The sequence below is a fragment of the Sphaeramia orbicularis genome, chromosome 14 (assembly GCF_902148855.1).
Source record: "Sphaeramia orbicularis chromosome 14, fSphaOr1.1, whole genome shotgun sequence".
Classification (NCBI taxonomy): domain Eukaryota; kingdom Metazoa; phylum Chordata; class Actinopteri; order Kurtiformes; family Apogonidae; genus Sphaeramia; species Sphaeramia orbicularis.
Window position 1 is genome coordinate 22,524,347 of NC_043970.1, and position 16,642 is coordinate 22,540,988.

General features: G+C 36.2%; 1 protein-coding gene and 2 non-coding genes across 4 annotated transcripts; 1 reads left to right on the plus strand and 2 right to left on the minus strand.

Annotated features, from left to right (window-relative positions):
• Positions 1 to 673: 673 nt before the first annotated feature.
• On the minus strand, positions 674 to 745 carry trnad-guc (transfer RNA aspartic acid (anticodon GUC)). Its single transcript has one exon. It is a non-coding gene; the product is annotated as a tRNA-Asp (tRNA).
• A 1,947-nt stretch (positions 746 to 2,692) lies between these two features.
• On the minus strand, positions 2,693 to 2,765 carry trnav-cac (transfer RNA valine (anticodon CAC)). Its single transcript has one exon. It is a non-coding gene; the product is annotated as a tRNA-Val (tRNA).
• Positions 2,766 to 9,991: 7,226 nt separating this feature from the next.
• On the plus strand, positions 9,992 to 15,609 carry LOC115432466 (peripherin-2-like). 2 transcript variants are annotated; one of them, XM_030153314.1, is made up of 5 exons: positions 9,992 to 10,129; positions 10,385 to 10,618; positions 13,542 to 13,972; positions 14,058 to 14,304; positions 14,730 to 15,609. In XM_030153314.1, the coding sequence occupies exons 2-5, from the start codon at positions 10,469 to 10,471 to the stop codon at positions 14,946 to 14,948; spliced, it is 1,047 nt and encodes a 348-aa protein (XP_030009174.1). In that variant the 5' UTR covers positions 9,992 to 10,129; positions 10,385 to 10,468; the 3' UTR covers positions 14,949 to 15,609. The 2 variants fall into 2 exon arrangements, with proteins under 2 accessions (XP_030009174.1, XP_030009175.1); XM_030153315.1 differs by lacking the exon at positions 9,992 to 10,129 and adding an exon at positions 10,140 to 10,292.
• Positions 15,610 to 16,642: the final 1,033 nt, after the last annotated feature.

Genomic DNA, 16,642 nt, shown 5'->3' on the forward strand with positions numbered 1-16,642 from the left:
CGATGAGGACAGATGGACAGACGGACGGACGGACAGACAGACGGACGGAAGGAAGGAAGGAAGGAAAGAAGGAAGGAAGCTAGCTAAGTAGGTAGGTAGGTCGGTCGGTCGGTTGGTCACAAAATAGGTTGACATTGTTTTATTGTGGCTATGAATGAATGAATTTATTTTTGGTTTGGTTTGTACATCAATCATAGCATTTTGTATAATAACTGTAATAAACAGTATGCAGTTGTGATAAACATTTGTGATTTGTCCTGTGGTCTTGCTGTAGAATATAACATGAAGGAATTCATGTAGAATGGTAATTTTGCCATTTTAATGTAGAGTGAATGAGTGTAGAATGTAGGGTGAATCAAAGGTTCAGATGAAATTCCATTGAACATGAATGTGGGTCATTTTTGACTCACTTATGGAAGCCTGGGGTAGTAATACAAAAACTACAATTTCATAAAGACAATAAAAAGTCAAGTAAAATATTTAAAAGGCATGATGTCAAAAACATGAATACCTGGAATTTGAAAAAAATTTTTTTTTCATAAAGATATTGCAAGAAACCAAACTCACTGGGTCATTTTTCACCAGTTATGAATTTAAGGGTCAAAACAATGTAATTATAGTAGTTGCAAATAATAATAATAATTCTGTTTGTAAAGAACAGAAAAGTAAGCACCTCCCCGTCGGGGAATCGAACCCCGGTCTCCCGCGTGACAGGCGGGGATACTCACCACTATACTAACGAGGACAGTGATGATTGATGGACGGACAGACAGACGGATGGATGGATGGATGGATGGATGGATGGATGGATGGATGGATGGATGGATGGATGGATGGAAGGAAGGAAGGAAGGAAGGAAGGGAGGGAGGGAGGGAGGGAGGGAGGGAGGGAGGAGGAAGGAAGGAAGGAAGGAAGGAAGGAAGGAAGGAAGGAAGGAAGGAAGGAAGGAAGGAAGGAAGGAAGGAAGGAAGGAAGGTCGGTTGGTCACAAAATAGATGTTGACATTGTTTTATTGTGGTTATGAATGAATGAATGAATGAATGAATGAATTTATTTTTGGTTTGGTTTGGTTTGTACATCAATCATTGCACTTAATATAATAACTGTAATAAACATAAAAACCAAAAAAGGAATAGGCTAGAAGCAAGAGCTTATTTTTTTGCCTATCCTTTTTACCTGATACACTGCTTAGCCTACATTAAATTAAATGTATACAGCATCAAGCATTGAGCCTTCACACCAAAAACAGAAAAAAAAATCCACAGCAAAAACATATCTACCATCTCAATTCAATATTCTTAAATAATTTTAAACTTACGGCTTTTTTTTTTTTTTTTAACTTTGCCAAACGAGTGAATAACTTAAATGCATCATCAGGTCCATTCCATAATTTCACACCCACAGCCCCTGTCCATCTAGACTTCACATTTGTCCTCACTTTAGTCCATTCACAAATACAAAGATCTCTCAAATTATAATTACTCTCTCTTAATTCCAAGAAATCACGAATGGTATTTGGGACAATACTATTTGTATCCCTCACCTTCTATATCCCTATTTAGAAATAATTTTTTTATACATCCTTTTAAATATATTTATGTTTGTACTTTACTTTATGTCTTGCTCCAGACTGTTCCACAAAGTCACTCCACAGCTTGTTATGCACATATTTTCATTGTTGTTCTTAAGTTACACTACCAGTCAAAAGTTTGGACTCACGTGGTTTTTCTATATTTTCATGACTATTTAAATTGTAGATTCTCACTGAAGGCATCAAAACTATGAATTAGCACATATGGAATTATGTACTTAAAAAAAGTGTGACATAACTCAAATCATCTTGTATATTTTAGATTTTTCATAATAGCCACATTTTGCTTTTATTACTGTTTTGCACATTCTTGGCATTCTGTCTATGAGCTTCATGAGGTAGTCACCTGAAATGTTTTCCAAAAGTCTTGAAGGAGTTCCCAGTGATGCTGAGCACTTGTTGGCCATCTATGGTCCATCTCATGCCATTTAAATGAGAAGGTGAGTCCAAACTTTTGACTGGCAGTGTATGTTTTTTTCAAATTTAGGTCTCACCTTAGCTTGCACCCACCTTCTCATTCAGTGAACATTCCCCAGATATTTTTTGGCAGTAGATTATTTCTTGCTTTGTACATTACCTGCGTTCTCTGTATCCTGCTTTATTTATTGTCCTTTTTGCTCTTTTCTGTAGTGTGCATATGGGCTGTAGAGTGCTTTTATAGATGCTTCCCCAGACCTCCACACAGTAGGATAGATATGGTAAAAACAGTGAAGAATACAGAATGTGCAATGATTTAGGATCCAGAACATGACTTATTTTTCCAAGAATTGCAGTGCATTTTGCCAGCTTTGCTCTTACGCGGCTTACCCTATATGAGGTTTCCAGCAGATTTTGTGGTCCAAGATTACACCCACAAATTTTATTTCATTTACTCTATTTGTGTATTATCAATTATCAGTTACACATGGGATTCTGTTTTATGTCTCCCAAACAGTATCATTTTTGTTTTGCTTAGGTTTGCTTGGTGCTATATAAATAAAATTTGATTGACCGATTGATTATCCTGTACTTCCTTAACAAACCATTCAAGGATAGTCTGTATCACTGCAGAGGATACTTTATCCTGCGTTGTTTTAGTGCCAGCATCGGTTTAGTAAAAGTTGTTTCCACCCGGTTTCGAACCGGGGACCTTTCGCGTGTGAGGCGAACGTGATAACCACTACACTATGGAAACCCACAGCAGATACTGGAATCAGGTCCTCAGTTCAAAACTGGTCGGAAACATTCTTTTTTAATCTACTGTCACTTATGACAATTACAAACGTCAATTATGACCAACAAATCTGACAAAGCCAACTACTTTTATGTAAAATTTATCCTAACCCTTTGATGCACGAGTGACTGGACCCTCCACTCTTCCATAACTGGGTCTAAAATGACCCTTGTTGAAATCAATGTATTTTATGGCACTTCTGACATTTTGTCAAGTTAAAAATAATCATTTGTTTTTTATTTTGATCCACAAAATTATGATTTTTTTAATATTTGGAAACTATATATAGCATATAACCGCAATAGAATAATGTCAACATCTATTTTGTGAGTAGGGCTGGGTATCATGGCCAATTTCCATAATCGATTCGATTTTGATTCATGAGGTTCTGAATCGATTAATCACAATTTGATTCGACTCGATTCAATATCGATTCGATTCAGTAGTAATTGATTGAGTCAGAGTAATTTAGAGATACCAAAGTACAATTTTGAGTTGTAACCTGATTATTTGAGTACCGCAGTCATGCAACACATCAATACTGGTATCAATATTGATATTAGAAAGGAAATAAATATGATATTTCAGCCATAAATCCGCGAACTAGACCAAGTCTTCCCCAGCGGTTCACAAGACGGAGCCGCGGTTCCGCATACTCCCAGTCCTGCTCTGAAAAAATCGATCTCATCCACTATTAATCGATTACATAAAATTAAAACGAGATCGATCTGAGATCGATTAAATCGATTTTTTTACCCAGCCCTATTTGTGAGTGAGTGAGTGAGTGAGTGAGTGTCCAGTTCCTCTCTCTCTTCTTGTTGTGTCTTCTGTGTTATCACTGTATGCAGTAAACGTTTGTGATTTGTCCTTTGGTCTTGCTGTAGAATGTAGGATGAATGAATTCATGTAGAATGGTAATTTTACCTTTTACCATTTTAATGTTGCATGTAGAATGAATGTGTAGAATGTAAGATGAATCAAAGGATCAGATGAAATTCCATTGAACATGAATGCGGGTCATTTTTGACCCATTTATGGAAGCTTGGGGTAGTAATACACAAACTACAATTTCATAAAATCAAAGGTCAGTAAAAAATTTAAAAGGCATGATGTGAAGAAGAAGAGAAATACTTGGAATATGGAATAACTTTTTTTTTTAACAAAGATATTGCAAGAAAACAACCTCACTGGGTCATTTTTCACTAGTTATGAATTTAAGGGTTAAAATAATGTAATTATAATTAGTAGTAGTTGCTAATAATAAAAATTCTGCTTGTAAAGAACAGAAAAGTAATCACCTCCCAGTCAGGGAATTGAACCCGTGTCTCCTGCTTGACAGGTCTGCAGTACCTTTTTTATCCACAACATGAATGTCTATGCTATAATGGCGCTATTGCAGCATTCTTATGTAAATAAATATGAAGCTATGTAGAATTTTTTTTAAATTTACCACTATATCATTAACTACAAATAGAAAAGTTGTGCATAAACAAAAGCTAGATGGTCCGACTACTTATTTTTTTCAAATCCTAGACATAACAGATGAGCTTAACCTCCATATCTTTTACCATTCAATTTTAATGGCAGTTTTTATCACTAAGGATGCAACATATTTTTGTCTACTAGTAAAATTTGGAGGCTCTGGAGAAACAGCAGCAGGTTTCCCTAGTGTACTGGCTATCACGTTTGCCTCACACACTGGTTTGAAACCGGGCAGAATCCTCTTTTTTTTTAATTATTATTCTAATTTTCATATATACTGTATAAGTAATAAAACCTAATAATGTTAACAGTACACCTTGACTTTGTACACAATAAAGCAAGAGGGTACACTGTAATAAATTATTTTGTGGTCATGTAGATTTTAATGTATTAGGGAAAATATATTCACTATAATTGTGTCTTTGATTTTGTGGCAATTATTTAATTAAATTTCAAATAAAAATGTTTGAAATAAAATTTACTCATTGTAGTTAAATAAAACATAAGTATTCTGTTTATTTAATTCCAAACACAGAGAATATTGAGTGAATTCAAATCAATGTAATCAGGCAATTTTTTATTGAAATGCACTTCCTGCCAAAGTGCTTTTTTTTAATGTAGTGGGCTGTCATCACAAGACATTTGAAAAGAGTCCAGAATGCCCATCTTCTTCCCTATTGCTCATCTTGCACAATTCCTGGTTGGCTAAAGTAAGGAAAGTATTTTGTTTTCACTGGGCTATTACACTCTAAAAAATAACTCAGGGCCTTAGTAAATATCACAATAATATAAAGGTATACTACCTTAATAAAATCTGTGAAAATCACTTATGTTCTTCTTTGAGTTGGATGTACCAAAATAATTCCAAAAAATTCAACAGTTAATTTTGTCTTATATTTACATCTATTATTTAAGTTCATTTCACACAAAGACAAGAGTATTTGAGTAGTGAATTATATTTTTAAGATATTCACTTATACCCATCAGTTTGAAGAACTTTAATTATTACTCATTCTAACTCAATAGTCTTCATCTCTAAAAACAACCTAATAGAAGTGAGTAAGTTTAATTACACAGAACGTCATGATGTGCGCCATGTGCATATTGTGGCATGTCTGCTGCATTGCGTTGTGGGTACTGGGCATGTTGCTTGATTATGTGTTGTTTTTCTGTGCATGGGTTCAGCAGGGTTGGGGTTTTGGTGTGAATTTGGGGTTAATGTGTGTATGGTAATGTTTATTGGCCTTTTTGTGTTTGTTTTGTATTTTTGTTGAGTTGCACCATGAGTGAAAGTCATAGGCTGAACAATGCCTCAACAGTTGATATACAATTGTCATTTCACTAAACTCAAACAGTGAATCTAAATGAATTGACAGCTTTCAAATTTACTCAATAAACATCAGTGAAAACATGTTCCTTTGAGTAAATTAAGTAAAGCATAATTAAATTTCTTATTCCCAAGAAAAAAGAATATTTAGATCTAATTCATTGCATTGAATGAATTCAAATTAATGCACTGATCAATGTAGATGGTTTTTGCTCAACTATATATCATTGAAATGTAGAATTAAATAAATTTTTATACGTACTATTTGCACATTAAGAAGTTTATCTTTTTCATAACAAGTCAATATTTTTGTTTAGGTTTTAATTAATTCCATTTTGTTTAGCATTTGAATATACTCATATTACCAAACAGAGTGAAATTTAATTAATAATATTGCTTGTAATGTGTTGCTTTATTTTTATTGAGTAAATATGGGGTATCTTTTTTTTTTTTTTTACAGTGTATTTAGGTTAAAGCAACCCTGAACCAAAAACTATCTCATCCCCTAGTTTCAGGACAATTTAGCTAGTTATACATAGAGGCTAAAAATGAATTAAAGAAAAAAATCCATACGGTTCGTACAAAAAAACCCTAATATTTGTATATTTAATATATGTTCCCCACATTATTATAAACAGCTTAAGTAAATTCAATCACAGCTCAATTCTTTGTCAAAACCATTCCACAATTTAACACATACAGTCTACATTAACTTAGAAACAATTAAATTACTTTTTATTTTACTAAGTTAAGTCATTTTTACTTCACTAGCATTCATAAAAAAACAATGAAATGACACCACACACTAATGCTAAGCTAATTCTTGTTGCGAATGAGGACCGGAGGAAAACGGATTAAGTTTAGCTAACTATATGATGGAAACATGACAGAACCTGTACAATTATAACCCACCAGGAAAATGCAGTTTAATACAAAATGTATGTGCAAGAGCTTAATGTGTAACTTCCAGAGGACGCCTCTTCACAACTGTCAGGTAATTCCAAAATTAGCAACAAAACCTTTGCAAACAAGCTAATCATTAGCAACTTATCATAAGCTAGCTCTGTTTTCACTGTCTGATTAAAGGCAGCAGATGGATATAAAACACAAACTTAAGCTGCATAAGTAAAACAAAGTAGTGTATAGATTTGGAAAGAGGTGAGGAAAGTAAGGAGAGCGAGAATAAAATGAAGACATTGGCCTACTTGAGTTGTGGGTCCAAAACTATACTGCGGTCAAGTCATCGATTCTCCTCTGCATGGTCAAGACCCTGGGTGCTACTGGAGGAAACATGCGTGTTCCAGACTCCACTCCTGACTCCTGTTTAGTCGGGTACTTTCCGTTTTGAAGAATAATTCAATTAGAAACTTGTTTTATCATCTTGCGGTGCACTCTGAAGCGTTTACCACATACTGACGAAGCAGCAGGCTAGCTTGAGTGACTGACGTGAGGAAGGCGGGACTTGCCTCATCCTACACTAATAGCGGTCAAATACAAGAGCATAGCCTTTTACCACAGCCTGTCATAGCCTTTCACAACAAAGGACCACACTGAATCAGACCTCTGAGATTAAACAAAAGTTACAACAGGGAAAACAACGAATATGGTTTTCATTTAAATTAGCAGAAATAAAAGTAACAGAATGCAATAACACAATAATGACAGTAACACAATGCATTGACTGTGGACTTCAGAAAACACAGTGGACCAACACCAGCAGATGCCATGGCAGAGCAAATCATCACTGACTGCGGAAAGTCCAAAGTCCTCTTTTCAGATGAAAGCAAATGTTGCATGTCATTTGGAAATCAAGGTCCCGGAGTCTGGAGGAAGAGTGGAGAGGCACAGAATCCACATTGCTTGAAGTCCAGTGTGAAGTTTCCAGTCAGTGATGATTTGGTCTGCAATGGCATCTGCTGATGTTGGTCCACTGTGTTTTCTGAAGTCCACAGTCAACGCAGCCATCTACCAGGACATTTCGGAGCACTTCATGCTTCCTTCTGCTGAGAAGATTTATTTAGATCCTGATTTCATTTTCCAGCAGGACTTGGCATTGCCCATACTGCCAAAGGTACCAAAAGCTGGTCCAATGACCATGGTGTTACTGTGACTGATTGGCCAGAAAACTCGCTTGACTTGAATCCCACAGAGATTCTATGGGGTATTGTCAACAGGAAGATGAGAGACACCAGACCCAACAATGCAGATGAGCTGAAGGACACTATCAAACCAACCTGGGCTTCCATTCCACCTGAGCAGTGCCACAGGCTGATCACCTCCATGCCACGCCACACGGATGCAGTAATTCATGTAAAAGGAGGAACAACCAAGTATTGAGTACATAGAAATGAGCATACTTTTCAGAAGCCTGACATTTCTGTTTAAAATATAATTTTTTTATTGATTTTATGCAATATTCTAATTTTCTGAGACACTGAATTTGGGGTTTTCATTATCTGTAAGCCATAATAATCAAAATTTCAAGAAATAAGGCTTGAAATATTTCACTCTATGTCTAATGACTCTATGTAATATATGGGTTTCACTTTCTGAAATGAGTGACAAAAAATATTAAACTTTTTCATGATATTCTATTTTTTTGAGATGTACCTATATTTGGAAGTAGTACTTCACAGACTACTATCACATAACTATGAACAATTTTTACTGTGTACTTTTGGAGTAATCATACTCCAAAATCTGTTCCAGTCTACAAAAGTGTGCTTTTTCATCAGCAATTGGGTTTAAGACAAAATTCCATATATATATATATATATATATATATATATATATATATATATATATATATATATATATAATTCATCATTGAATTTAGTCTTAAACTCTATTTCAGACACAAGAAAAACACATTTTTGTAGCCTGGGAGGGATTTTGGACCATGATTACTCCAAAAGTAAACAGTAGAAGCAGTTCATAGTTCTTGTGATAGTAGTCTGTGAAGTACTACTTCCAAATATACCAGATTCATGAAGTACTTATGGAGGAAAAAGATTTTATTTCATGTTAAAAAACAGCCTTAAAACCATTTTAGCCAGCTTACTTCAGTTGCCTGATAGGGACAGTGCTCCTTTCGGTTGATTTATCATAATTATCAGATAAATAGTGAACATGAAATACACTAGCAGCTGGCTTGACTATGCAGAGGAGAATCACGGCTGGCTTGAAAAAAAAAAAAAAATGCACATCTCAGAGTATGATGGTAAGACAACATGACATGCTTTATTAGATGTCCCTTTACATAATCAATCATAATCTAATAATCATTATAACACATAAATTTAGTGAATTAGTAATTTCAAGGAGAAAATCTGCAAGCATGTCAGTGGCTACTTTATATCACGAGACAAAACAATGCAGTAAATGAAATGAATACAGTTAAAAGCTAAATTATAAGGATTACATAAATCATCTCCATATGTAAAAAAAAAAAAAAAGAAAATAAGAATAAAGTTACAGCAGAGAATAAATATACTACAACAACAAAAATCTGAAATAACATTGACACTGACATTTACAGTAGCTTTCACTGCAGTAGTTAATTTCATATGGAGTACAAACATCATCAATGGTTTAATGATGTGTCTCGATTCTGTCTCACACACTCCTTCACTTCTGCAGCGATCTTACCTTTTGATAAACACCTCGGCCCAAAGTTATATTTATACTCCTGACCTCCTTGTTGATATAAGATAATCAGCACTTGCTCTCTCTCTCTCTCTCTCTCTCTCTGCTGATCCTTTCCTTTGTCATTTGGCTGAAGTAAAACTGTTCATTTAATTTACTGAAGATAAACATTCTTTTATCAACACAAGCTCTATCTTAAAGTTTCAAAGTTTGACATTACTAGTTTGACGTTATTCTGACATACACATTTATACAGAAAGCCGGAAAAAAAAAACTGTGTGTGTAATTGGTTTATTTCAGAATATGATTAATTATAGCCCTTAATTCTTTTTCCAGCTGCATGGTACTGCAAATCTGGGAATGAATGTTTTCATAGATATTGGTTATAATGACACAGCATGAGAAAACGTCCACACCACTCTCCACTTTCATCATCCAAACACTAAAGGGGGGATGGGGTGGGGGGATTGTTTTTGAAGACAGGCAGTCACCTCTCTAGTTAAGTTCACAGACTGTTCAAGTGACACGTGATGGACCTACACCTCACTAAGACACTTTATGCTGGTTTTTCCTTTAATTTGTCACCTGTGTGTATGTCATATTGACTGGCTTACAGCATCTACCTGTCAGGTTCAATTTGGTTTGTCATCCATGTCCCTGTGTAGCAGTGAGTTAGGGGTGCTGAGCAGACAATGGCCTGGATTCACAGACCCATTTAATAGGATAGGTAGGCATTAGCGGTAAGACGCTCCCAGCATCCAGGTTTGCCAAATCCATTGTGCCAAATCCACTGTGTGGCACACCGGACGGTACACAGTGGTTGGTGGGGATATCTGGACCTTTTTCAGCACTTTTTGGGGAGACAAATAAGGTGAAATTTGGCACATGAATATCTGTTAACGGACAATTTATCACCTGAGATGAAACATTCCAGCATCCTGATGTTTTATAAGGATTTCTTGCCTGTTACTTGACTTTTTGAGACATTTTCGGACACTGCTTTTTATTATTAGTGTACTCTATTGTTGCTACTGGTTTGTTTTTTGGTATCAACATTGATTTTCACTTTTTCTGCCTTCATATCTGAATCTTCAGAGCTCCTCATCTCTTCTCCTTTTTCCCACAGACAAAGCACAGCATCGTCTCTCATTGCCTCTGCGTTCTCCTTCCCCTATTCCCCCGGTAAGACTCGGACTTCCTCGCTGCAACCATGGTGGTGGGGAAGATGAAGTTCCCCTTTCAAAAAAGGGTGAAGTTGGCCCAGGGACTGTGGCTCCTGTCCTGGTGTGCCACAGTGGCCGGGGCCATCACTTTCACCCTGGGATGCATCCTCAAGATAGAACTTCGCAGGAGGGCGGAGGTATTCAAACTTTACCTAATATATCTTTAAAACTAAGTACATGTATGTGTGTTTTCTACTCAGCCTGGAAATTTCAATGATCAGCTACAAGTTGTTTGACTGCAATAATGAGTGACACTAAATGAGTACAGGGAAAAACTTTGTAATCTTCTGTTGAACAGTAATGTAATGATATACAAGTATAACAGCTGCACATTTCTGCCTGTGTTTTTTCTGAAAACATGTCTTTTAAGATGTTTTAAGTCTCACACATTTAAAGAATTGTCCTTGTCCAGTAAGAGCTTAACGGACTTGTGACCCAGTTAGGCTTCTGACTCATCATTTAATAACCAGGCTTTGTCTTTATTAGTAACTACATTAATCTTCACATTGGAAGCCTGTCATCTTAACGTTGCACTTCTAATTTAAGGTGTTAACACTGTAATTAATTTCATAAGATCTCATGTCTATATAGATATTTCACTGAAGCAACAAAAATTGGAGCATGAGTTAAGTCTAATACAGTTAGGTTAACAGCATTGCATTTGCAAAAAGTAGTATGTGAATATCTACATGGTTAAACTACATGGAGTGTTCATCCTCCAAATCACCCTTGCATCATATCAACCTTATTGAATAATTACACAGTATTGTAAATATGCTCTAAGAAAAACATATATGTTATAAGTCAATTATTTGGCTCAGAAAATGTCTTACCAGGATTTGGACTCATGTCTCTATCATTAGTTGTGTTACTTGGGGTGAAGTGTATGTGATTTCAGTGTTAATGCCACTTCTATCGTCAGACTTAGGATGAGTAGCCGTCAAATATGGTGAATTTAGAAATGAAATGAAAATATATTCTCAGTTCTGGATCATCTTCCCGTTCAGCAAGAAATTGATCATGTTAATTGATATTGTCATGCATGTATTTCCAGAGTGAAAGTTGCCTGTGTCTCAGAGAAATTGGCAAATATGTCAAAAGAAAACAATAAAAAAAGACAAGAATCCTTTAAAAATCCACTTACAGTCTTCTAGGAGGACAGAGATATAGTACAAACGTAGCATGTGAAATGTGCTTTAGTTTTTTAGTTACAGGCACATAGTTGACAGACAGAGTGATCTGAATGTGATAGCTTTGTGTGGCAGTAAACATCCATGCATACATAATGGCTGCAAAAATTTTTAGGTAACAAAAATGCAAACTTGCATATGCTCAGACAAAACAAAATATGTTAACATGACAAAGACATTTATAAAAATACAAGTATTATGTAGACACAAAAGTTCACAAAATACAATAAAAGTGAGTAAATGCATCTGCACCCTTTCTGTTGATAAAACACAGTTCTTTTTGATAAAAAAAAATGTATCCAGGCACATTTCTTTCTTTGTACATTTCTCACCAGCTTATACAGAAATCTTCCAGCCTGTTGAATATAGACCAGGGCGGCACTGGCTCAGGAGGTAGAGTAGGTCACCCACAAACTCAGCGGTTGACCCCGGCCTCCTCCAGTTCATATATCTAAGTGTCCTTGGGCAACATAACAAACCCTGAGTGTGCCCAGTTTACACACTGATGCCTTGTACTGGCAGCATCAAAACCACTGGTATGTGAGTGGGTGAAGTCCAGTCCATTTATCATATGAATAGACTCATTATTGGAGCAAAACAGTATGAAGAAATAGGGATTAAAACACACTGTTATCAAGCAGAATCTTACATTCAACTTGTTTTGTGTTTGTTTCCTGGTGTTACATGATTCAAGGCCAAAACAGTGAAAGTGGCTGATAGATAAGAGGGCCGTGTATTCAGCCTAACACAGACCCAACTCTACCTTTTTCTGTTTTTGTTGTAATCATGAACTTGTTATTTGAAATGTGACTTGAAAAAATGCAGTTTCAGCCACAGTCCCTCAGCAGCTCTAACCAATTTGTCTTGAGCAACGCAGCTGAAACCCTTACAGTGATTTCTAAATACAACACGGATGCCAAAATCGGTTGGGATGCACTCAAGATATTTTTTCTACTTAAATAAATGTTACATTCCTGTTGAAATTACATGGGGTGTGACCAAGTTCCATTAAAAGACACAGAGCTTTTGCTAAATCCTGCTGAGGATGTCAAATTCAAGTTATTTATTACCCAAAATGTGCATAAATTAATACACAAGACATGTAATATTTTCCAACTAATTTAACTCAACACCTATTAAAGCAAGGAAATAACAGAGAATTCCAAGCCACTCTCGCATAGGTCAAGTTAGACCTATAAAAACAACTGTACTTCAATGCATTTCAACATCAAGCCCTAATTAGGAAGTCAAACACAGGAAATGGGCCAACCAGCATGTTTATATTAGTCTTCCACCAATATGAATCTTCCTTTAGGAGTTGTGGCAAATTAGGAATAAGGGGAGTCAGAGTGGACAAATGTAATAAATCATCCAGTAGATGGCATCATCCAGCCCAGTTAATCCAGTGCTGAGCAAGAAGCAGCCAATCGATCTCAACTTTGTCCACACAAATATTTTCCAACAGAAGTAGAGAAAACAGAACACACACATTAAAGAAAAGCAGTTTAATTAAAGTCCTCATGTAGACCTGGGGGCTTGGTAACCTTTAGTAACTGAAGGGTTAAAACTAAGGAAAATCTGCTTTGTGTGATAACCAAAGAGGACAATATCACTTACAATAAATAAATTAGCCAATTGTTTGCATGCTGAGTCTAAATGCATGTGTAAATATTAAATGATTTCCCTACTCATTACACATGATATTGCAATTTATCAGTCTGCACTATGACTGATATAATGATTGCTTGCATAATATGGTTTTGTCTGGAAAATCTCTATTACTGGTGGACTTTCTTTCATTAATTATGAATATATAAATCTGATGTGATGCATTTCGGGACAGTAAGCATATCTTTCATTTTACTTACAGGTAATGGATAACACAGACATACATATCGTGCCCAACACCCTTATGATCGTCGGTTTGGCCTCTTTGGGCATCAACTACTTTGCTGGAAAGATCTGTCAGGATGCTCTGGATGCCGGCAAATTCCCCCGCTGGAAAACTTTCTTGAAGCCCTACTTTGCCGTCTCTTGTTTCTTCACTGTCCTCATGCTCCTGGCTGTCATCATGAGCTATGCGATGAAGGGTAGTCTGGAGTCGTCTCTGAAGGTTGGCTTGAGGAACGGCATCCGCTTCTACAAGGACACGGACACCCCAGGACGCTGCTTTCAGAAGCAGAACATCGATCGCCTGCAAATGGAGTTCCAGTGTTGTGGAAACAATGACTTCAGGGACTGGTTCGAGGTGCAGTGGATCAGCAACCGCTACCTTGACTTCAGCTCAAAGGAAGTGAAAGAGTAAGTTGTGGAAATTTGACAAATAAAGCCTTATGGGTGGCTGCATTTACTTACATTTTAAACCACCTGTGTCTTTTTTCCGTAGCCGCATTAAGAGCAACGTGGATGGCCGTTACTTGGTAGATGGAGTCCCATTCAGCTGCTGCAACCCAAGCTCTCCTCGGCCATGCATTCAGTACCAGCTCACCAACAACTCAGCCCACTATAATTATGAATTCCAGACTGAGGAGCTCAACATCTACCTCCGAGGCTGCAGGGAGGCCCTGGTCACCTACTACATGGGCCTCATGAACACCATTGGTGCTGGAGTGCTTTCAGTCTTCCTCTTGCAGGTATAAGACATATTAGAGTTCTCCTTATTATACTTTAAGGTAAAAGTGATGGAAAAAGGTGAGTTTTATTTTGCAGGTGGACAGTTTGATAGACTCCTGGGTAATATTCTCACTGTTTTTCATTGTTTTATTGTTGCGCTGAAACACTTTCTACTGTTTTACTAAAATGCTTTGTGTAATTCCCTCATCTAGTGTTCACATTTTATTGTTTATCATTGTTTTTTCACTATTTTTTCTTGTCAATTTATTGAGAAAGTAGCCTCAACCTCAGCATATTTCAAGATTAAGATGTTTGATGCATTACAGGTTTTTATAAGATGCAGGAAGAAATAGACAAAACAGATCCCATCAAAACCTGTCCTCTGCTTGGTTTGCCTTTCCTACATTCTACCACTATCCTCATTGTAATGTTTTTTTCTTCTCAGGGCTCTGTGCTGGTGAGCTTGCGGTTCTTGCAGACCTCCATGGAAGCAGTGGCAGGAAAAGAAAATACAGAGATTGAAACAGAAGGGTACCTCCTGGAGAAATCAGTGCACGACACCATTATGGAGTATGTCGACCCAGTGCTTAAGTTCCTCCTAATTAAAAACCAGGTTCAGGAGGGCGACGCCAAGGCCACTACAGGCGCCACTCCAGCTCCCTAAACCCTAAACCATACACATGCAAATAGGTTTTACACCGAGGGGGGTACCAATGAACAGTTGATTAAATCTGAAATGAGAACATGAATCGATATGAATTCCACCGATGTAAGGATAGTTATATGACCAGTTTTAACATTTGGTCAGATGTGAAGTGAATTTGTAATAGGTTATGGTGTACTTTCCCATTTAAAGGCTGGCAAATATACCCTTTCTAATAACACATGTAATGTCAGAAATCATCTGTAGAAGTTATTGATTTGTTTTTGAGATATTTTGAAATACTCCTTAAAATGAAGTACATGCTCTAAAAAACTGAGCATATTCTTTTGTATTTCAGTTTTGCTTTTCATGTTATTTTCATGAAACATAAACCCTTCATTGTTACATTTGTTTACAGTTCCAAAAATACACAAGTATCTGTTATCAGTGCTTTTGAGGTGACATGCAATGAACTCTGGTAATTGTATTCTCACAATTCTTGACTGTCAAAAGCAATAAAAACACAATTTGATGAGGCGGTGTACAAAAAAATAATTTTGGTCTTAAAAAAAAAGGATGTAACGCTGATTTTAGAGAGACATGAGACACAATGCTCTGCTGTGCAACTGGACTATGACAAAATTAATCAGATAATTTATTAAAGTTTGAGGTTACTAAATGCCTTACAGAGTGGACTCACTTATTCTTTTATTTCTAGTGTAATTATATGGTTCATGACAGTGCACATCGGGTTCTCAAAGATGCAACACTTTCTCCTTGCATCTCTTCTCTCTGTCAGTGAATGGAATAGGATTATGAAGATTGATTAATAAGTGTCAGTAATGCAGTGAAAGCCATTAAGTGTGTCCTCTGTTCATGTCACCTTTATTCAAGCTCTTAATCTCATTTGTTAATGCTTAAACCTGCTGGCCTTGCAGTCACACACCTGCGTCAGGTTCACCTAAGATGCAACTATGCCATGGCTTTGACCATTTATACAAATCTAAAAAATACACAATATCAGAAACAGTGCTGGAAAAAATATAGTAATGTCTGACTTATTATGTTTATTTTACTCTGGAAGAACTTGGAAGTGGTCTGATTAATGGCCCAAATGTTTCAATAATGTACACCTCTCATGAAACACCTTTGGATGCTGAAATCATAGAGCTGCAGGTACTAAAATACAGAAATAATTTAATTCAATATGAAGACAGCATCCTTTTTAACACAAGTAAGTCTAATGAATTCACTGACAGAAGAAGTACTGAGATCCATTAGTTAAGTAAAAGTACTAATGCTAAACCGAATATACTCCATTACAAGTACATGTTACTGCACTCTATTGCATTTTACTAGTACATGTGGGTAAAACCTTGATTAAAAGTAAAAGCTCAGAGTAAATCAAAGTTATTATATGAGAACAGAGGAAACTGACGAAAAAAAATTTTCAGCAAAATATATCATGAACTGTACATAAAACGTAGTTTCAACAACCACTGTCATTTATTAAACTACATGGATTTTTACAAGTGAATCAGTGTTGCAGAAGGTGATGTTGATTCCATGTTCACTACAAACCCTCTGAACATTCAAATTGGTCATATCTGATGTCCTAAAAAGCTGAGACACTGATTTATGTAAATGTATTGATAGGATTATTGGTACAAAAGTTATTGAATATTTTAGATCATTAGATGCTTTTGGTTATTGGC

Excerpts from the sequence above, each read along its gene's own strand:
- LOC115432466 (XM_030153314.1), top strand. The coding sequence starts at position 10,469 with ATGGTGGTGGGGAAGATGAAGTTCCCCTTTCAAAAAAGGGTGAAGTTG. Across the intron at positions 10,619-13,541 it reads AACTTCGCAGGAGGGCGGAG|GTAATGGATAACACAGACAT; the intron begins GTATTCAAACTT and ends TTTTACTTACAG. Across the intron at positions 14,305-14,729 it reads TTTCAGTCTTCCTCTTGCAG|GGCTCTGTGCTGGTGAGCTT; the intron begins GTATAAGACATA and ends TTTTCTTCTCAG.